The sequence below is a fragment of the Mercurialis annua genome, linkage group LG4, assembly GCF_937616625.2.
Source record: "Mercurialis annua linkage group LG4, ddMerAnnu1.2, whole genome shotgun sequence".
Taxonomy (NCBI): domain Eukaryota; kingdom Viridiplantae; phylum Streptophyta; class Magnoliopsida; order Malpighiales; family Euphorbiaceae; genus Mercurialis; species Mercurialis annua.
In genome coordinates this window covers 33,997,497-34,021,485 of record NC_065573.1, presented here as the reverse complement: position 1 = coordinate 34,021,485, position 23,989 = coordinate 33,997,497, and the positions used below count along the sequence as shown (strand labels likewise).

The following is a 23,989-nucleotide window of genomic DNA, read 5'->3' as shown; positions in this document are numbered from 1 at the left end:
TAATACAACGACATTTTATGCCTACAAGAATCATATGTGTATAAAATAAATAGTTAAAAGATCACTTAAATTTAAAATACTTGTTAAATATTAATTGAAATAAAAAAAACTATAATATAAAGACTTCAGGATGGATTTAGTCTTTTTATAGTGTAGGTGCATATATGATATAATATTTAAAATTGGACTCATTCCATCCTTGACAAAGTTAATCACTATAGGTTAAGAGGATGTTATGCAGGGATTTTGATATGATGATTTTCAGTTGGATAATAATATGTAAATAATGTAATCTTATGCTACATTGAAAACAAGCATCAACAATCATATAATTTCATGTGTTAACCGTTCCAATGCTTAAATTATGGGAAGTATTTTTCGTTATTCGTAGTTTTAAGCATTTGCAATCCTTGCATCAGCTGATGTGGGCCTAACTTGAATGATTAGGACAGCTCTAAGTACATTAAGAAATTATGAGTTTAAATCACGGTTCCGTAACTAACAACTGAGACTCGAAAGAGTCGATACCATTTTAACAAAAAAAAAACCTTGTATCATATTTTTGCAGGATATTATAATTAATTGTTTTTCCTTGTGATTAAAAATATGTACTTTTATTCATAAAAATATATGTACTTTTTCTTTCACTTTTAAAGGTCTAATACTTTAAAAAAACCCCAACCATTTCACTTCTTTTCAATTTTACTCTGATGTTGAAAACCGGTTACTCTATTTCACATTTTCTCGTTTCAATTGTACTCTAATATTTTAATTTTTTACAATTTTTTTATTTAAATGATGAAATCATTCAATTAATTAAGTTTAAAGATAAAATTAAATTTATTTCCATTCAAAAAAGTAAAAATAAGTCTTTTATTTTTAAAAACTAACTCAAAATCATAATCAAAGTAAAACTAATTTAAATTCTTAATTAATTTAATTAAATTTAAATAATTTTTCAACATATACAATTAATATATACTAGACATGGAGAACGTATTTTAATTTTTTCCAAACGAAAAAAACGTCAATGTAATATTCAAGGATACAATCGAAACACAAAAATGTAAAATAGGATAAAATTGACCTGTTTTCAACGTCATGGTAGGATTGAAAAGGGGTTAAAAGGTCGGGATTTTTTGAGGCATTAGACCCACTTTGGAATCCTTCACAAGCATTTATTTCAAACTTACAAGTTTATTGATCATGGAATAATACTTTTCACAAATTTTAGATTAGTATTTCACTGTATTTATCTAAAATTTGTCCAAGTGGCTATAACTAAGTCTAAATCAAATTTGATTGTACCAAATACAACCTATAATATTAAATTATTATTTAAAAATTTGAAACTATTAGTTTTTGGGTGGCTAAAATACTAGAACATGATATGATATACTTATATTTAATTTTAACTAATTATTGATCAAATTTACTATTTAATTAATCATTAAAATATTTATGACTGTTACAAAGACTAATAATTATATTTATTAAAAAAAACCGGGTTGGAATCAAAATAGCAAGTTTTAAATCGGAACTGGCGGTTTCGGTTTCACTGGAACCAGTTTGGATCGGATTTTGGGCCAGTTTCGGATTCGACAAGTTCCGAACCGGATTTGGCAGGGCTGGTTTACAAGCCCTAACCGGCTCATGTCAAGGTGTACCTCACATAAAATTTCTTGTTCTGGCGGAGCAGGTAAAAATAAAGAGCGTAGGTAGGTGATTTGTTTGTGATGTTGGAATAGTATAGAAACAAAAGTTAGCCATGCATCTGCATGTAAGACAGAATAAGGGTTTGACCAAAAAAGTGGAGGAAATAATTGGGCAGTAGTTTAAGGTCAAATCAATGGCACGTGTGGCATTTACTCTTAAATTTACACTATCCAAGAAAAGTAAAACAAAAGTTGGGATGATCAATGTCTGATTCTTGCAGTTGCAGAAGACGAAGAAGAAGATCAGATAAGAAGTTAAGAACCCTAGCTAGCGAGTTCATCAAAACACAGTACCCACTTTTTAAGTGAAGTAATGTAATCTCATGATGATGCAAGCAATATATATTGCACTGTAAATCAGTGGCCCAACAGATTATTAAATCTTAATATATTATGATAGTGCATATATAAATTTGTATATCTAAAATGTAAACATATGCATCAAATTGTTATGAGTATAAATTTTCAAAAAATTATAAATAAATAAATAAATAATTATATGATTTTTACGGTTTAATTTTTTTTGTTAATTCTCTATTCTTTATAATCTAATCAAAGAGCTTGACATCAATTTAAATTATTTATAAAAAGATCAAACTAAATTAATTTTTAGATAATGGTCGAATCGATTAATCGATTTAGTTTAATCATACATATGCTTTTTTTTATTGAGTTTTTTTTATTCGAAATCAGTTATTGAAGAACCATTCTTATATTGATAAATTTACAATTAAGAATGTTAATTTTCAATTAGAGAATTTCCTTTTTAAATTTTTTACATTTGATTAAAAATTAAAATATGTATAGATATGAAAAGACAGATAGTGACTTAATTTTCCCTGTTTGCCACCCAACTTGAATTAAGAGATAGTATGATTTTCATGTTTTACTACTATATATGATATGACGAGCCGGTCAAATTTAGCTATATCTAAATAGACAAAGCTTCAATTCTTTCATTGAATTCATTACTTCCTCACCTAAAAATTCATCTCCAAATAAAAATAGGGATTTTGGAACTAAGGTATGAAAATGTATTTTATTTAAACTTTAAAAAAATTAAAATCATTAGCCAGTAGCAAAAAAAAATGTTAATGATTGGGGATTGTGAAAGATTAGAGATGGTGATGTAGAAGGGGATGGGTTGGGAAATAGAAGAAGAGCACTTAAAAACAAGTGTTGACTAAAACCAAACCACACACCTCTCTCTTCAATAAATTGAAAGTGGCCAATTTCCAACCACTCTCTGTTTTGCTTCTCCTCCTTATTTCCTCATAACTTTCATTGTTACTACTCCTTTACTATTCTACTCCTACTCCTACTACTATTATAGCTCCACACTCCACTGCTTAATTGTACTGATTTACAAATCGGACCGGTGATCGAATCGGTTAGGTATTAATTTATGGTTTTATTAATTTTTTATTAAATAAATTATCGTTTTAACCGTTTAATGGTCTAGTCGTTCGTACAATTTTGTTTTTCAAATTGATCGGATCATATTTATCAATTTTTAAAAACTATTAAACCGGAATTATATTAGCTCACAGTGGAACTGATTGAATCGGTTGGTCCAGTTCAATTTTGAAAATAATCTCTCATTGTATGCATTGATTCTTTTATTGTTCTGTTCTGAACTCAATGTTTCAAGAATTAAATCGGTAAATCCAGTTTGATTGGAAATCAGACAGTCGTCCCGGTTTCATTCTTCCATAAAAAATTCAATTATGGTTCAAATCAAAAACTAAATAGCTATTGAGCTTATTAAACCATAAAAAATCACCCGGCTCTTTATTTTCTAGTTAACCATAATCTATTTACTGATTTTAAATATACTTGCTAGTTAAAATTTTAAATATGTAGAGTTGTTATCTTTTAATCGCTTGAACCGATGATAATATCAATTGAACCGATTCAACTTTAAATTGATAACCGTAAGAGCACAAATGAAATAGTGCTGATTTGATTTCTTTTTACAATAATTTTTTTTGTTAAAGATAGCTTACTCTAATTATTAGAGTGAGTTAATGTTAGACAGTTTTTAAATAGGCACACTGCCTGTGAGTGTTGACTTTGTTGAGGGTCGAACCCTCAACCTCATACACATATCATTAGAACTTGGCCAACTGGGTCAAGCATTCAAGTGTTTTTTACAATAATTTAATCAACTTATTTGTTAAAAAATTTATTCTTTGTAATTTATTTTTATTTAAATCTCAAATTTAAATAGTAGTTAAATAAATAAGATAATCATAAGAAACAGCACAGTAGTGGAGACATTGTAAATTGTCATTCAAAAAATTATATAAATAAAAGTGGAAGAGGTAGATTGAGGTGAATAAATAAATTTTTTTTTTCATCCGTCTCATAAAGATAGTCAAAATATAATTTACACATGAATTAAAAAATGATAGTTAAAGTAGTTGTATTTTATTAACTTCTAATAATAATTTTAATTTAATTATTTAAATATTTTAATTATTATTTATTTATATTATGGAAAAGATAATTATTATGTTGTAATTGTAATTAAATTTTAAAAAAATTAAATTGTCATTAATTTTTATATTGTATGAAGTTATAATTAATGATGATTTATAAAATATAATAAAGTGGTTGAAATTAATAAAAGCTAATATTATTTAAATTAATATAATAATTTTGTCTATATTTTATTACATTTAAAATAACCATTTTTTTATATTTATAAGACGGAGGGAGTAAATAAAAGAGTAATGCTATATAACCCTCCTTTTTAACCTACATTCTTTAACCCGCCTGACATGGCAGCAAACTAGTGGATGTATTAAAAGTTGTTTTTTGAGATATACTCCCTCCGTCTCGTTTAAGAAGGGACGTATCCCATTTTTACTTGTCCCATCTAAGAAGGCCATATCGTATTTTCTGTGCCAATTTATATTGAACTTCCACTTTTATCCCTTTAGTTATTTCAATATGCATTAAATGCAACTCAATTTACAATATATTTATTCTATTATTAGGAGAAACCATACTAATTAATAGGGATAGACATGACAAAATAAAATATTGTCTTATTTTATTAATACTAGTTTCGCATTACGTGCTATGCACGTGGCTCGTAACGTAACTCGTCAATGAATATATTAGTAAATTTATTATAAGTATATTAATATTTTATTTATAATTAATATTAAATTAGTTAAGAATTTTTGTAAAAGTAAATATAATATATTCGGTTATTAATTTTTTTTCGTAGTGAATTTATTCTTCTTTTAGTTTTATAATAATCATAATTAAATAATTAACTTAATTTTAATAATAATATCTTTAAAAATAATAAGATAGAAATTTAAATAATAATATATTGACCAAATACAATATTTTAATTTTGTATTTCAATCAAACTAAAAGATAGGTATTCCTACTAATTTGTAGACAATTTAGTTATTTTTTACATACTAAAAACAAAATTAGAAATAATTTAGCTACCTATTCTAATTAGGACTTTAATTATAATAGTGATTAATTAAATAACTAATTAGTGAATGACTATAAAACCTAAATTTATTAGTAAACTGAAAAGGATTATTCAGTAAATTTGCCTGTCCCCCCCTATCCGTGCTTTTATATATAGTATAGATTTGTGCAAAACTCATTTGTCACTTCTTAAACGGGACGGAGGGAGTATATTTTTGGAGGAAAATTGGACGAATTAAATTCTGACACGTAAGAAGGGAAAAAAAAGGTATAAAATGTTGGGCTAAAGAGCATTTTCCTAAATAAAATGGAAAATCCCCTTTCATATTTCATCTCACAAGGAATTCAGAACCCAATTTCCATTTTAATGAATCAGAAAGTTCTGTCGTCAGTGGGTTTGGTATAAACAAAAGATTTCTTATTCTGAAAAATGGTCAAATGTTCAATACTTCAAATTTTACCAACTCATGATTTTACAATTACTTTGTGCCATCTACATCAACATCAAATGGGCTCATTTCATTCTTTTTAAAATTTAAATTCTACACATGTTTTCAAAATGTTTACCCATCAACTTTTTGTGGCCAAGGTAAAGTAAGAACCGAATCCAAAATTAAAGACAAAATTCTAAAAAGAATATTCTAAAGCAATTGTGTAGATTACCAAAAGTCTTGAACAAAATTTTATTAGGAAGTAAACTTAACTCGGATAAATATGTACAGCAGCGGAATTATGAAATTTAAAAAAAAAAAGAGAAACAAATAATAATCGAGTGAAAGAAAGTAATGAGATGATTAGAAAATTAAATAAAATCATTCATTTTTTGTATAAAAATTTCATAGACTACTAGTGATTGATAATTAGCAAAAACAACGTATGTCCTTTTTTTTTTGTAGCATGTCCTATTTATTTATGTTCGTGCTTATGTACAACTGATATGTTTTTTTGTCAAAAATATAACTAATACATTTGACTAATGTAAAAGTTATGCGATGGTGAAAGTTTGAATTAATTTAAGTCTTCAAATTTGAATGTGATTAGCAAATAACCATAAAATTAACTTTTTTGTCAATTAATACTTGAACTTGTTAAAATTTACATATTATACCAATTTTTCATCAATTAATCCAATTTTTTGATTAATTAGTCCCTTAAAGATGTTTTCAAAATTGGCATGTTAAGTCTAATTAATAAAAAAATAACAAGAATAAAAAATTAATATTAGTTAAACTAATTTTACTATTATTTGCTCATTATTTATAAGTTTAGGGAGTAAAATGATACTTTAAGTCTGAGAAATTATGAAAAACACATGATTATTAAATGCCAAATCGATTTAAGATCTAGATAAAATAAAAGTAAAAAAGGAAAAAACGAATGATGGGTGATCAACAAAAGTTTTCAAAGGAGAAAATTATTAAAAAAAGAAGTAAGAAAATTGTAGGGTAGTCTTACGCTATTAGGGGTCCCTTTAGTTAGAGGGGGAATTGTTTATAGTCCAAAAGAGCCATCATAATAGGCATTATCACAATGGCCTCACAACATGCCTTATATAGACTTCAATCACACCCTTCTCGCGTGCACGGAAAGCAACTCTTCTAAAAAGTCCCTTTATCATTTTTAAAAGTTTTTTCTTTTTAACTAATTGAAGTTTCAATTTTTTGATCAATATGATAATTCTGATTAAATAACATGAGTTATGATTAATCCATTCATTACATTATATACATTTGCTTTTAATTAAACAATTATCCAAAAAGGCCCCGTGAGTAATTTATAATAGCAGTTTTAATTAGATATCATGTTTTTATTTTTAATTAATATATCTCGAATCGAATTAAATATTTGTTATTAATCAAATATACATTATGAATTTATGCATGTAAGAATTCTAGTAACTCAACCGAAAATTCGGTTATAATTTTGATTAGAAAGACAAATAAGGATGATAAAGTGGTCGCTTCCTTTTTGACTGGCATATATTGTCATTTGTGTTTTACTAATATTTATTAGTCATTTTATTTTGTTTTGTTTATATCTTTAGTAAATGATCATTTTTTTTGTTTCTCGTCACCTCATATAATTGTTAATTATGTTAGGGTTGTGCACTGAGCCAAACTAACCGAAAAAAATTGGATTGAATGGAACCAACTTGAAAATGGTTGGTTCGATTAATTGTCTCTCGTCAATGCATTTATTTTATATTTTTACCTTAATAAAAAGTGAATCCAATAAAATCAAACCAAAATTACCGTCTTAATTTGGTTCAGTTTATATTTTCATGAAATATTGATCGATTCTGATATTTTAACTATCGAACTGAACCTAACCGAAGGCAGATTCATAATGAGTAGAAGAGAGAGAATTAAAATGTGAGTCCGCATTTCATTTCATGTATATATTCATAAAAAGAAGGAACGGTTATCAAATTTAAATAAATACGTACAATTTTACATGAGTGTTAACTGTAGAATGAGAAAGGATTGGTCCTTTTCCCTTAAGGAAAGGCTTTGGTGATACTATGTTAGTTTTATTATATACTACTTGCCTGCCTGCACCTTTAAACACCTTTTTCCTGCAACAAGACAATAATAAGTAGCTGTTTAGGCTCCAAAAGACTAGAGCCTTCACATTTTAAATACACCTACTACCGTATATTGCCAAAATACTAACTTTACTCTAAAATTAAATTACAAACAAACAACAACTCATGTTAAAGCTTATCCATATCAATAAATATGAAAACTATTTATTTATAGAATTGTTAATATAGTATGAATAAAAATAATAGTAGGATTTGGTATGACTAAATATTATATTTAAATCTTTCCTCAAAAAATTTTACATTTAAATCAGTTGATTAAATATTGTTTAATACAGTAGATTATAATTTTATATTGTGAATACACAACTGTATTAGATTTAATTTGATATAAAATAGAATAATGATGATATATGGAATAATTTAAGCATAAAATTAATAATGATAATAAGGAAAGAAAAAGGTAGTCAAAGTCGTATGTATAAATACAAGAGGAATTAATGGAGGATTGAAGGGACTGTTTCATGGGCAAGCAAAAACCATGTGGTCTCATTCCTTATAACTCAGACAAATTTAATTAGTTGTAATAAATTTAAAAAAATATTTAATTAGTGTATTTTCTTTTATTTTATAAAATTTAAACTCAGAAACTAATTAAGAATATCTAGTCATAAAAATATTAAAAATCGACTGGATAATATGTAAACAAAACTTTTTTAGGTGATTACGAAGGTGAGATCTATTATCAGTCTTTTTAGATTAACAAAAATTAATTTAATTGACGTATTTAAAAAACAAAATAAATTGATAGTGGTGACATTAAAAGATCATAACTCTCTCCTCATCACTCCTATTTATTCCAACTGAGACACTTCATATTTCCCATCACACACACACAACTAGGACAAATCAACCATTTTTCATTTTCTTTCTTCATCTTCTTCTTCTTCTGTTAGCTGGCTAGGGTTCTGATGGTCATGTTCATGGCCGAAAAACACATATTTTTGCCTATAGTCCTTATGTTACTCGTGGTTTTAGCCAGTGCTAACCATGCAGTAAATAAAGAAGAAGAAGCTGACAGAATAATTTCACTTCCTGGCCAACCTAAGGTTCCATTTCAGCAATTCTCTGGCTATATTACTGTCGAAAAAACCGCTGGCCGAGCTTTGTTTTACTGGCTTACTGAAGCTGTTTCTGATCCTTTGTCTAAACCTTTGGTTATTTGGCTCAATGGAGGTCACACTCTTTTTCCTTCTCTCTCTCTATATATTTTTTTACTGTTATATTGAGAAATTTTGAAGGTAAAAATGAAAATTTAGAGATTTTAAGTGGTATTTATGTTCATAATGAGACAGTAATATATGTGCTGCCGACATGAACTTAACACTGATCAAACGTTTTTACAGCATGTTTAATTTGTTAGTATGTGTCTGCATTTTACTGTTTTTGTTGTTTTATGTTTTTATTAGATATAATTTGGCAGAAAGTAGCTTTCTACTGAAAAGAATTTAAATAATGATGGCCAGCCAGCCATTGCTCTCTATGAATGCCCTACCGATGGCTAACAGATGAATGACCTAACCACTATTCATTTTTATTCACTCTATTCATACATAATTATTTCAATTTCATGCCATTCACATATTTTCATTCATTTTCTTGAAGTTTAATGCATGACATTTCGTAAGATAGCAGTTAGACCAAAGCCTAAGGAGTTTATAGTTAATTGAGCTTGATTAGAATTTGATCAACACTCTAATCTGGGTTCCGGAAAATTCTTATTTATACTCGATTTCTATTATTCAAGTGAATTTCACAGTTTAATGGTAGTAACTAGTAAAATTCTTATCAGAAGAATGCATGAAAAATGCAATTTAGAACACACATAAACCTCTTTTCAAACGATAAGAATAAATCTAATAAGTTAATTTTTTTAGAAAATTATAATTGAATATATAAAAATTGACCAATTTTTATGGTTATGGTTCAATGATGCACCAGTTTGTGTTATCTTTTCGATTCAAAGCAGTAGAATTGGTTGGTCCAGTTGGGTTGTTAACACACTGGTTCAACTAGCCGTAGGGTCAAGGTGGGTCATTGTTGCACATTTTGATGCCCAATAAAAGGCAGTCTAATAAGAATACAAAATTGAATACAAAAACTAAGCCAATAACTATACTTTCTCACTCTATCTCTAACTTAAATGACTCTGTGGATAGGGTAATCAGAAGATAAATGCTTGAAAGCAACCAAAAACAGGCTCATTATTATGTCAGTCACACCAATTACACTTAATTACCCCAGCTACCCTTTGTCAGCTTCTCTAGACTGTACCTCACAGAAACTAATTTTGATTAGTAGTTTGTCATTAACATAACAATTTTACCTTTTTAAGTATAGTTCTTTTACTGTGGTAATAATTTCAGGGCCTGGTTGCTCCTCAGTGGCCTATGGTGCATCAGAGGAAATAGGCCCATTCAGAATAAACAAGACTGCCTCAGGTTTGTATCTTAACAAGTTCTCATGGAATATTATGGCCAATCTCTTGTTCTTGGAAGCTCCCGCCGGCGTCGGCTTCTCTTACAGCAACCGCTCTTCTGACCTGGAAGATACTGGAGATATTCGCACGGGTATAATCTCAATCAAATGGTTTTTAATACCTTTGTAATAATAACTCGGGATATATTATGATTTAGTAAACTAATATACAATTTGATGTTTTTTTAGCTAAGGACTCACTGGAATTCTTGCTCCGATGGATGGATCGATTCCCACGATACAAACTCCGCGATGTTTATATTACGGGAGAGAGTTATGCAGGGCATTATGTTCCTCAGCTAGCTAGAGAAATTATGATGTACAATAAAAGGACTAAGCATCCAATACATCTCAAAGGAATTATGGTAACTATAGCACATATATTTTTGAAAGATTTTTTAGTACCTCTTTTGCATTTTCCGTTTTCAGAATTGCTATGTGTAAAATGTTTTTCAGGTCGGAAATGCAGTTACAGACAACTATTACGACAACCTTGGCACAGTCGCGTATTGGTGGAGCCACGCGATGATCTCTGACAAAACGTATCAGCAATTAATGCACACATGTGATTTTCGTAAGCAAAAAGAATCGGATCAATGTGAATCATTGTATTCGTATGCAATGGATCAAGAATTTGGCAATATTGATCAATATAATATCTATGCACCTCCTTGTAACAAGTCTGATGGTAGCACATCTGCTCGTCGGAGCATTCAATTGCCTCATTATCCCCATAAGGTACATTATGCAATTATATTGCACTGAAATTTCTCCTACATTTCAAAATTTTACTTTTTGTTTTTGATGTTCTATATTTTAATATTTTTGTTTACGTGCTACAGATTTTTCGTCAGCTATCAGGATATGATCCTTGTACTGAAAAGCATGCTGAGGTTTATTACAATAGGCCTGATGTGCAAAAAGCATTTCATGCTAACATAACAAAAATTCCATACAAGTGGACTGCCTGCAAGTAAAATTTACTTAAACAAAATTATGTTTATATATATATATATATATATATATATATATATATATATATATATATATATATATATATATATTGCTAAACTTATGTAATAAAATCTCAAGTATTTGTTTGATTTGATACAGTGAACTTTTGAATCGAAACTGGAATGATACAGAAGTTTCCATTCTTCCAATTTACCGGCAAATGATTGCCGGTGGCCTTCGGGTTTGGGTGTTCAGGTTAGAATAATTTGCTTCTTTTTACTTAAATATCAATTTGCTCCCTGAATTTGCATATATTGGTCAATTGGCATTAGAAACTAATTTTATTATCAAATTAGTCATGAACTTGCTAATTATTATCAATTTTCCCTCTCAATCTCAAGGGTATATATCTAGAATCGCGCGTAAATTAGGCATTTGACCAATTTGACAAGTACTAATTGACCCATCTCTACAAACGTAGAAGGCAAATTAAATTGTAAACTGCTCTTTCGTAACAATATTTCATTTAAATTTCACATAGCCTAAATTATTCCTTCTTTTGTTATTATTTTCAATTAAACTTTTTTAAAGCGGCGATGTGGACTCCGTGGTGCCGGTTACCGCTACTCGATATTCTCTTGCACAGCTTAAGCTATCAACAAAAGTTCCATGGTATCCATGGTACGTGAAGAATCAGGTGAGTAATTGATTACTTTGATCCCTTTTCTTATTATATTACAAACAAACATTGATGGTTATGATTATTTCTTATGCATTGCTTGACTTAAACAAGAAAATAGAATAATAATTGAAATTTTGATTGTCAAATTTGGAAATCTGTCAAATATGATATTAAAATAAATTATTGAGTTCAGAGCCTAAAATGGATAAATAGTCAATGCAATCCCTGGTCCCTACACCAACAAACTTTGTCATCATTAGAAATGTTTTAATTTATTTTTCTTGGATACAAACTTTATGATGTTTAGGTATTAGTACCTAACATTAGAATTTAATTGGATTTGAGATGTGGATCATATGATTCATAATTGTACCTTCTAAAAACACACATTAGATTGTCTAGACAAGCCATTTTGCCTTATGATAATTGCCTGTTCCCTAATACATTTTTGTGAGTAGGGTCTATGGACTACGCGGACCGGTTTAGATAAGAATTTCATTGCTAACCGCATGGTTAGCATGAGCGATCATAGTTAGAAACGTGCATTAGGTTATAAAAAAACCTAATCGAAACCGTCCGAATTAAAAAATAAATGAATTTGTAAGAACTAATTGATAAAATTTGGTAATGTTTCAGGTAGGAGGATGGACAGAAGTGTATGAAGGGCTAACATTTGCAACAGTGAGAGGAGCAGGCCATGAAGTCCCACTTTTCAAGCCTAGAGCAGCTCTTCAGCTATTCAGATCATTTCTAAAAGGAGACCCACTTCCCAAATCTTGAAATTGAAAAAAAAAATTGAAAGAATTTTCTTTCTAAATTCAATTAACAAGTTTTATTTGGTATTGTTATTGTTGTAGACAAAAGAATTGTCTCATTTTTTTAACCATTGAAAAAACAAATTGGTAGGAAGAAAATCTCAATTGTGGAATAGAGAAAGAAAAAAAAAGTTGTGGTGGAGGAAAAAGGATTTTGGTTGTAATTAATTATGTATTAGTTTAAATATTGATTTCCAATGATTTGGTGGGAATAATTAAAAAGGAAAATTGATTAATTATCATCTCTTAGTTTATGTTTTTCTTTTCAAAAAACTAAGACCAGTCAGCTTTGTCTTGATTTGGAATTGTATTGCTTTTTGTTTTGGCATTTTTCAGTTTGGAATAAGCTGTCATGGAAATTATATCTTATGTAGCTTCATCATTTTCCAATTTAAAGACCTTTCTTAATTTAAATATCACCTAACTTCTTCTCTTGTTCAATATTATTAGTTATTCGTCATTCAAAGAATGCTCGATCTGTATAACTCAAATTTTATAAGTTTTAGGCAATCGTAGATTTGATCTTTTCCACAAACGTTTTTTTATTTATATATACATAGACAAATTCACTATATCGAGTATCTTAAAATATAAATAAATTTATTAATTTGATTTTTGTAAGTAAATTAACATAGTGATTTTAACTACTCTTATTATCTTTTTTAATTATCATTAGTAGTCAATTTAACCTTATATTTTTTTAATAACAAGAAGCTATTGTCGATTTTTCAACCTAATTTTATTTTTTGTATACCATGATTTTTCATATTACTATAGAGAACTAAAAAATTGATATTTTTAATAAATTAAATTAACGACGTTGAATAATAATATAATAAAAATAGTTAATAGTATTTCTTGATTATTATGTATAATTTTTTTTGTCTAAATCTCTAAAATACATGTGAGGTTTTAAGGCGCTTTTTATTTTAAATGAGATTGTATGCTCAAATAGTATTTATAAATGTAGTTGATTAAAATTTGATGCTCCAATTCTACTTTCATAAAGAGCCAAAATTTGCTCTATGGTCTTCATATAAACTGTCACCAAATTGATCAGACTTATTTAGAACATTTTATATACTTTATTTCAGAAAAAATGAGTTATTTTCTTTTAAATTATTAATAATATCAAACTCAAGGATTGGCATGGTTGATATAAATTTTAAGTATTGCTCACATCATTAATCAAATTTGTGGGATTAAGGTGAGATCATCAAAATAAATAATGACTCATAAATTTTCTGATCATTGTGAATGGTTTGGGAAAATATAGTTAGTTGGAGGCATGAAGTTAGCTTAAATTTAGCCACCATTCAAGATTTTTAATTAGATATTTAAAAAAAGAATCAAAGAAACAAAGGGAAAAGTCAAATTGGTATAGTCATTCTTGAAAGTATTCAACAAGACCATATAATACTATCAAATACCAATCTAGATTGTAGAGTTATTAGTGTTAGACCACAAATCTGCTTGAGATGTTATTTTGACCTATCTTTCATTATTATTTATACATACCCCCCCATCTTCAATCATTTTGTCCATGCCCTAACAACTTCTCCAATCAACTCAATAAAACAATCATACTTATAATTACAAAATTTAATAATGAATTAAAAAATAATAATATATTAATCATACAAATTTAAAATAAAAAGTAAATTTGATTCTACTCATATAAAGCTAGCATTTACTCCATGGTCTTCGAATAGATAATTAACGATATCGCTTTTCAAAATAAATTTGATTATTTATTTGTTAAATATAATTATATTTTTCAAATATAATAATAAAAAACAAGGCAGCCTAAAATTTAAAAAAAAATTAATAATTTTTTTTTTAAAATAGATTTAAGTCTGCATTCACCATATAAGTTTCCCAGCAACATTATATCATTAGAAGTGTAAAAAGGATTGCATGTTTTTGAAAAATTTGGGGACTTCTAAAACACATGTTTTGTTGCTTGAAAATAGTACCAGAAATGTAAGCCACTTCTCACTGATTGAATTATTTGGGAATGTGAATGGGATTCATTAGAAGAAGATCAAAATGCATTTGAATTTTAAAATTTACCAATCAAATGTTTTTTTAAATATTAACGTATTTTATTAAAATCGTATTGGAAGATTTGCATCAGATATCGATCATGTAGTGTGGGTGTAAATTACGTTCAAACCAAACCATATCGAACTAAAATTCTCCTCTTTTATTGAAATCGAATCAAATTAAATTAAAAAAATAATTTTTTATTATTATTGCAAATCCAACCATACCGAATTAAAAAATCCAATTTTTATTATAATAGAAAATCAAACCAAACTGAATATTTTAGTCGGTTCGGTTTTGATCAATTTTTGCACACCTATATAAGGACATGCTATTTTTCAAATCAAACTTAATTGAACTAGTTGATTTAAATGATATTTTTTAATTGGCCTAATGTATTAAAAAAACCCCGACCTTTTAATCACTTTTCAATTATACCCTGACGTTGAAAATTTGTCAATTTTACCCTATTTTGCATTTTTGTGTTTCAATTGTACCCTGAAAAATTAAATTAACGTCTTTTGCGTTTGAAAATTTGTTTAAAACATTCTCCATGTCTCGCATATATTAATTGTATATTTTTAAAATTTATTTAAATTTAATTAAATTAATTAAGAATTTAAATTAGTGTTAATTTGATTATGGTTTTTAGATAGTTTTTAAAAATAAAGGACTTATTTGTACTTTTTTGAATAAAAAAGAATTTAATTTCATGTTTAAACTTCATTAATTGAATGATTTCATCAATTAAGTAAAAAAATTAACAAAAATTAAAATATTGGGGTACAATTGAAAACGGAAAATTCAAAAGTGGGTAAAATTGACAAATTTTCAACGTCTGGATGGAATTGAAAAAATGTTTAAAGGTGAGGGTTTTTTAAGTGATTAGGCCTTTTTAGTTTGGCTTAAACTAACTGTTTATACTGGTCCAAAAAATTTATATGGACTAATTCGGATTTTTTGAATCCAAAAGGCATTTATATATATTTTTAGTTATTATTTTATTAGCTAGTCATTATCTTATTATTAGCTAGTCATTATCTTATTTATTAGCTTAATATTTATCTAAATGAAAAATTATATTTTATTAGATTAGATTTTCATTATAAGGTTTGTTCCCAATAAATAAATAGTTAGATTTAGATTTGTATTCTCGACAACTCAAATCAATTAACAAAAAATAAATTAAAAGCTCTGTGTTTTTCTATCATCAATCCCTGGTTCATTTATGAGTATGAGTAGTTTAAATATTAATCTCGTATGAATTTCTTAACCTCCAAATTAATTTTATCTTTTAGTCGAGTCGTACAATACCTATCTATAAATTCAAAGATTCGAATTTAGAAATATTTTCTTACGAACAATAACATCTTACGAAACTTTTTTTTATTTTGAAATTTGAATCAAACTAAAAATTTATCGATTTTATTTTTGTAAATTCCAATTAATTCAAGGTAAAAATTACAGTTATTACCGTTAAAAAAAGCTTAAAATTAAATAAAAGAAAAAAGAGGCATTGGGCGTAGACCGTATATTATAAAAATGGTGGTAATACTAATACTATTAATACTGTAGTTTTGAGTCAAAAGTCATAAAAAATACATCCCCATTGCAGAATGGTAATGCTACCTTGACTTTCCCATTTCTTTTGAAACAACAACAAGAAGAAGAAATATCAGTAACAGTGTCCATTTGTCCATACAACACCTTTTTTCAGTGCCTTGTTAAAAGGAAGCTCCTTTCTTTTTGGGGTTTCTGTTTTGTACTCACCGTACATGCCCCCACTACCCTATTTCAGATCTAGCTCAGTTTTTTAATGCCCTTTCTTTGATTATTTTCACATATCTGCTGTTCTACACTCTTTTTTGTGTTGGTTCTTTAGTACCCTTTGTTGGTTACTGCATATTTTCTTTGTTCTTGGTCTCATCTCTATCTTTCAAGGAGTGTTTCTTGTAAAAGTTACTGCTTGATATTTGATGAATTGAATTGATCTTGGTTATAGTATTTTTTGTTTGGTGTGCGTTCTTGGTTCCATTTGTGTTTCTTGATTGTTATAAATCTTGCTCATTAAAGCTTATGCCTTTTTCACCATATGCATAAGGGTTAGGCTTCATATTTTCATTCTAGTCATCTCAGTTTAGGAATTGAATTCTGTTGACTAGTTGGTGTTAGTTCAATTCTTTTGAAATGGGGGATTATGGTTCTGTGATTCCAGAATATGAAAGAGAAGAGGATTTAATTGCTGCAGCTAGACATATTGCAAGGGCATTAGGCTCCAAAACGAACCTCACCGATGATGCCAAGAAAATTCTGGCTGATCTCGGCTCTCAATTGTCTAACATAACCATAGCCAATGAAGCCAAGGTGAATGGAATAAGTGAGGATGAAGAACGGCTGAATTTCGTGCAGGAGAAGATTATGAGCTGGGAGACGGATCAGTCTATGATATGGGATTCGGGTCCTTACGAAGCTAAAGACTATTTGTATGCTACTGATGAAGCTAGAAAGTTGATTGAAAAGCTGGAGAGTTCATCTTTGAATAAAGATGGGGAAGAAAACGAGCTGCTGCGAAAGGCGCATGATATCCTGCAAATCGCGATGGCGAGGCTTGAGGAAGAGTTCAAACACATACTTGTTCAGAACAGGCAGCCTTTTGAGCTGGAGCATGTGTCTTTTCGCTCGAGTGAAGAGGATTCTGCTGATCTAAGCTCTGTGATCTCACTTGGAGATGAGTCGGTTGAGGAATCGATACATAGAGATAGCCTTAGTAGAACTTCTGAAGATTACATCATTGATTTGGTTCATCCTGAAGTAATTTCTGAACTCAAAACTATTGCGAATTTAATGTTTACTTCGAATTATAGTCATGAATGTTCTCAAGCTTATATTAGTGTTAGAAGAGATGCTTTGGATGAGTGTTTGTTTATACTTGAAATGGAGAAACTCAGCATTGAGAATGTGCTGAAACTGGAGTGGGGGAGCTTGAATTCGAAGATCAAGAGATGGGTTCGCGCGATGAAGATTTTTGTTCGCGTTTATCTTGCGAGTGAGAGATGGCTTACGGAACAGATTTTCGGAGAGCTTGGAGGAACAGTTAATCTTGTTTGCTTTGCTGAAGCTTCAAAGGCTTCAATGATGCAGTTGTTGAATTTCGGCGAAGCCATATCGATAGGCCCCCATAAACCTGAGAAGTTGTTTCCGATTTTGGATATGTACGAGGTTCTTAAGGATCTTCTTCCGGACATAGATTCCTTATACTCAGACGAGGCTGGTTTCTGTGTTCGGAATGATTGTCGTGAGGTTCTAAGGCGATTGGGCGACTCTGTGAAGGCAGCATTTCTTGAATTCGAGAATGCCATCGCAACAAGTGTGTCTCCGAATCCATTTGCAGGAGGCGGTATTCACCATCTCACTAGATATGTCATGAATTATCTCAACTCATTAACCGATTATCGCGAGAGCCTCCGTGATCTCCTCAAGGACCGAGATGGAGAGGATGATATATCATTATCCCCCGACAATAGTCCACCTCCCGAAGAAGATCACGCTAATGGAAGTACATGTAATCCGTCCCCATTGTGTCTGCACTTCCGATCAGCTGCTTCGATTCTCGAAAGCAACCTCGAAGATAAGGCCAAGTTATATCGAGACCCTTCGTTGCAGCAAGTCTTCTTGATGAACAACATACATTACATAGCTCAAAAGGTCAAGAAATCGGAACTTCGGCATATATACGGGGACGACTGGATCCGAAAACGCAACTGGAAGTTCCAACAACACGCGCTGAACTACGAGAGATCTACTTGGAGTTCTGTTCTCTCCTTGTTAAGGGATGAAGGAAGTAGCAACTCGGATTCTGTATCGAAAACTCACCTGAAGGAGCGGTTTCGGAACTTTAATCTTGCATTTGAGGAGGTGTACAGGACTCAAACATCATGGATAATTCCTGATGCACAGCTTAGAGAAGATTTGCAAATTTCAACATCTATGAAGGTGATTCAGGCTTATAGGAATTTTGCGGGAAAGCAGAAGAATCACATAAGTGACAAGCATATCAAGTACAGTGCTGATGATCTAGAGAATTTCTTACTGGATCTCTTCCAAGGATCTCAAAGATCATTGCATAATCCCCACAGGAGATGATATTACTAATAAGATAATAAATAGATTGTTATTTTAAAAGAGGTTAGGCTTTTATTTAAGTTCTATGTCCTCTAATATTCATGTAACTATTATTTTGATTAATAAACTAGTGTTGAATTGGATGAATATAGCTCTGATTGTTTCATGCATCCATTGTTTGTACATCAGTTTAACTGGCACAGCAAAAATGAACGAGATTCAAATTCATCCATCAATTTTGGCTGAAATAAAAAAGATTAATTTCAGTATTATAAGACAATTAAACTCATAGCTTGTCCAATTTAAATCATTTAAATAGCTTGTGTATCTCAAATAGGGGTGTGCAACGAAACCGAGCCGAAATTGTCGGTTTGGTATTTCCTATTGTGTATTTTTTAAAAGAAAATGATTTATTTTTAATTTTAAATAAACCGAAGAAATCAAACTATATATATATATATATATATATATAAGAAAAAGTACACTTTTTAAGAATAAGATTTTTTTTATGTGTTTAAATTATGAAACTGTATTTTATAATTTAACTTAGATTTGATTTCTAAATTTAATGACCCTTAAACTTTTATTTCTTATATTTTACTTTTTATCTTTATAATTTTAGAAAGAAAATATATTATTGTATATTATTTAAACCGAGAACATACAGGGACGGAAAAAAAAAAGTTAAATAGTTGGAGGGGCATAAAAAATTTAAAAATATTTAAAGGGTCAAAAAAATTAAAAAAAGGATGAAAAAGTAAAACTTTGGGGGGCTAATGCCACTAGTAATCCCCCCCCCCCCCTCCTCTTCCCCCCTCCATGCGAACACACACAACCAAAGTTTATCCTTTAATTCAGTTTGACTTTTATTTTCTTCAAAATCCAAACGTTTTTATATTTCACTATCGAACCAAACCGAACAATGCACATTGCGGCTCTCAAATATTACTGAGAGGTTGAAATTATCTGTAATGGACAAGTTGTGGGTTTACTTGATATTTTGGCCAAATGAATCATTTGAGATTTTGGTGTAAGTTGAAGGGGTGAACTGATATTTTGCCCCCGTACAAATTTGGGATGTAAGATGAAAGTGGTACCCAATATCATTAATGGGTCTACAACTTGATTACAAATTGCAGCAGTATTTTGGTAGAGAACATACGATGGATATAGTCAAAATCAAGTTTAGGTTGCAGAAACAGATGGACCATAAAATAAATGGCATCAAATCAAATAATTACTCACGAAACTTCTCATTATCAACCGTTTGTTAGGACAAGTTGAAGTAGGGTTATCACCATTGATTGCAACACTAAAGAAAAGGACAATTGCTATTACCTCCTAAATCTACATTCAATTTACTTATTTTTCCTGACATTTATATTCGATAAACCAAGCTGGAATTTTCATTTTCTTAAATCAAATACATAAGGATCTAAAAAACAAAAACAAGTTGAATTAATCGATTCAATTGATATTTTTTTTGTTTGTACTATATTTGACTGAATTTCCTTTATGTTACAAAAGGTATTATTGTTAATATCAAACTAAATTGAACTGATTTTATTGGTTTGATTTGCTTTTATATATACTTATAGATATCCGAAGTCCTCTTATAAACATATTTCAGCTAAATTATTAAAAAAATACAATTAATATTTTGTTAAATAAAAATAAAAATAAAAGCTTTTATAAAAATATGCATTTTTTACACAAACACGTTTTTGGTAGATTATTGATAGATTTTAGAAAAAAAAATGTATTATGTAAATAAAATATAAAGAAATGTATTTTTGTCAAAGAATAAAAAACATACTTCTGTAAAAAAAATAGAATAAAAAGCATATAAAACATAAGTTCCTAAATAATTATAATAATTTAGCTTAATTTTAGGAGAATGATGACCATCTCCACATTATGACCAAAAAGTTTTTGGTTGTCTATCACAATCAAGCATTAAAAGAAAAAGATGCAGTGGTTGGTAATATAATAAAAGTTTTTGGTTTCACTGTATCTCACACATTAATTTTTGCTACTGAAAGGGATACATCTAATACCAAATTCAGAGTCTGTAGGTCCACGAAAATAGCGTTTCAATTGTACTGTATATAAAGATTAATTTGACATGGTTTACTTTAGGAGACAATGAATTTGGAGTTTAAAGTTGTCATATGGATCATATGAGGATGGATGAGCATAATAATCAGAAATTTTTATTCAGAGGGGGATTTTTTATAAGGCCAAATGTTGTAAAAAGGCCAAACCTTTCACAAAAGTTTCATAAAAGTCCTGACCTTTTAATTTTGTCGATTTTGGCCAAAAACTGATTATTTGGTTTCATAAAAGTCCTGACCTTTCAATTTTGTCAATTTTGGCCAAAAATGAATTATTTGGTTTCACAAAAGTCCTGACCTTTCAATATTTGGCATGCCACATAAGCGTCACATAGGCTCCACATAGGCAAATTGCAATCAAATTGAGAGTTGGCCACAATTGAAACCAAATAATTTGTTTTTGGCCAAAATCGACAAAATTGAAAGGTCAGAACTTTTGTGAAACTTTTGTAAAAGGTTTGGCCTTTTTACAACATATGGCCTTTTTATAATTTGATTGAACGACTTGTTGTTCAATTATTTTTATTTTGTTTTGGCTTAGCTAGTTCTTAAGTTTCTATAACTTTTTACTTTTTATCTACTTGGTTTTTGATCTATTTTATTTCTTTAGTTAATCCGTATAATTTTCACTTTTTCTTTACTTAAATTCCTCTACAGACAAATTTCACAATGATTTAGTTCTTAAAAAGTAAATTAGGGACAAAGTATAAAAAAATGAAAGTTTAAAAAGACCAAATGAATAACAAATTTATAAAGAATTCAGATGCAAAAAGTACACGGACTAAGTAAACAAAAAGTATAAAATACATGCTTTAGCTGAAGAAGCAAAATGAATTAGGGACCAAATAAACAAAAAAGTGAAAAGTACATAAACATGAGGATAGATTATGTTTTTTATTTTTTAGTCATCAATAAATAACTAATATCAAAAAAAAATAGAACACTTCATTATAATATTTATTATTAAATGCATCACTTGTCGTTATCAATTTTAATAATTTAATAAAATTATTTTGTAATTGATTAATATAAAAAAAAAGTATTTTAAGTATTTTAATTTCATTTTAAAGTGTGCTTTTTGATAGCACGTCATTGATATGCAATGTATCCTCTAAAACACCATCTCATTGATGAGTTATATCCATATAATTTGTGCTCACTAAACTTTATCTCTATTCATTTAACTCATCTTTTTGAATTTTTTTTTCTATTTAAGATTAATTTTTTTTCTATTATTGGAGGAGATGGATGGAGTTGCTATGAGGGGAGGCAAAACCACCACAAAACTATCCTTTTTAAGTACTTTAATCTGAGGAGGGAGCCGTAGTCCCACCTCGGCCCCCAACATATCCTGCAAATTATATTTTAATAAGTTCTTTAACCCGAGGAGGGAGCCGCCGTGCCCCCTCGCCCCCACTTGTTTTTTTTTCTTGGATGAACAGACCTAAATAAGATGTATAATGAGTAATTATTCACCAAATAAATTTAAATTTTAGAATATCATTAATATTCTCTCTGTTGCACTTGTTTTTTTCTCTTGGATGAGCAAACCTAAACAAAACGTATAATGAGTAATTATTCACTAAATAAATTTAAATTTTTAAATATCATTAATATTCTCTCTGTTTTTTCTCTTGGATGTAAATTCTACCAAATGTATCGTCCTCTTTTAGTTGGACAGCAGAAGTGTAAAGTCAATGCCTCCGTCTCATTCCAATCTTGAGTGATTATCACTTTTTTACTTGGCTTAATTTCTTAAAAAACCCCCACCTTGTACTTTTTTTCCGTTTATACCCTGACCTTGTAAAAACACCATTTGTACCCAATTTTGGGTTTTTATGTTTCATCTCTACCCAAAAGCATTAAATTGTACTTTTTTCATTTGGAAAAAATTTAAAACATACTTTTTTCTATTTTAAAATATACAAATAAATCCTTAAACTTAAAAAATAATCAAATATATCCAAATAATTAATTAACTTTTTTAATTTGATAAAATAATAAAAATTAAAAAAAAGTATTATTATTTTTAATTTTTTTTGTCGGAAATATTTTTTAAAAAGTTGAAAAAATTAAAAAAAATTCGAAATATTTTTTAAAAAAATTAAAAAAAAATTATTATTATTTTTAATTTTTTGAAAAAGATGGTATTTTTGTACTATTAATAACATTAATATCTAATTCGTATATAAGTTAAAAATGAAGGATTGTTTTAAACTTTTTTTCAAATGAAAAGAGTACAATTTAATGCTTTTGGGTAGAGATGAAACATAAAAACTCAAAATTGGGTACAAATGGTGTTTTTACAAGGTCAGGGTATAAACGAAAAAAAAATGCAAGGTGGGGGTTTTTTAAGAAATTAAGCCTTTTTACTTTTATATTGTTCAGACAAGAAAAGGTCAAAAGCCAACTCAAAAATAAAGTTAAAAAAAATCCGACTTTTATCTTTTCTAATGGAAAATATTATTTTTTGTTTCAAAAAACCACAACACAAAACAAGAGAAATTCGTATAAGAATATGAGTTCTACCATTGAATTAAATACTTACTTTGAATTATCGCATCAATGTCAATTAAATACAGTTAATGTTTTATCAACTAATAGAAATATGGAAAAGGAATGAAAATGACCCTAATGTGTATCTCAATTCTCATATAATCACTTGGTTTTCAAATTTTAATAATGATTCCAATGTTAATAAAATTCACATTTTAAACTCCGTATTTAACCGAATTGGATATCTTCATCCACAGATCTTGATGTGGCATTTTTTTTATGTAGCTGGTCTATGTGGTGTCAAATGAAGAACTTATGATATGTAAGACTCCAATTTAATAAAAAAAAAATAATGGCAAAATTAGTAGCACCTCAATCATGGTTCTGAAAATTTCAATATGGTGTGCTAAAAGTCGACTTGCCAGTTGAACCATGTCGCAGAATCTGAGACCCTGCAATAACAGAATGCAGTCTTTTAATCTTGCTAACAAAATCATACAATACAA

The 23,989-nt window shown here is 28.9% G+C and overlaps 2 protein-coding genes across 2 annotated transcripts; both read left to right on the top strand.

The window, feature by feature from the left end:
• The first annotated feature begins 8,569 nt into the window (after nucleotides 1-8,569).
• LOC126676170 (serine carboxypeptidase-like 25) lies at nucleotides 8,570-12,941 on the top strand. The gene is made up of 8 exons (XM_050370322.2): nucleotides 8,570-8,952; nucleotides 10,143-10,346; nucleotides 10,444-10,619; nucleotides 10,711-10,992; nucleotides 11,097-11,227; nucleotides 11,368-11,463; nucleotides 11,800-11,905; nucleotides 12,527-12,941. Exons 1-8 carry the CDS (start codon nucleotides 8,688-8,690, stop codon nucleotides 12,668-12,670), a joined length of 1,404 nt encoding a protein of 467 aa, XP_050226279.1. The 5' UTR covers nucleotides 8,570-8,687; the 3' UTR covers nucleotides 12,671-12,941.
• Nucleotides 12,942-16,338: 3,397 nt separating this feature from the next.
• Nucleotides 16,339-19,020, top strand: LOC126676163 (exocyst complex component EXO70E2). The gene has a single exon (XM_050370313.2). The coding sequence runs from the start codon at nucleotides 16,939-16,941 to the stop codon at nucleotides 18,892-18,894; it is 1,956 nt and encodes a 651-aa protein (XP_050226270.1). The 5' UTR covers nucleotides 16,339-16,938; the 3' UTR covers nucleotides 18,895-19,020.
• The last annotated feature ends 4,969 nt before the right edge of the window (nucleotides 19,021-23,989 follow it).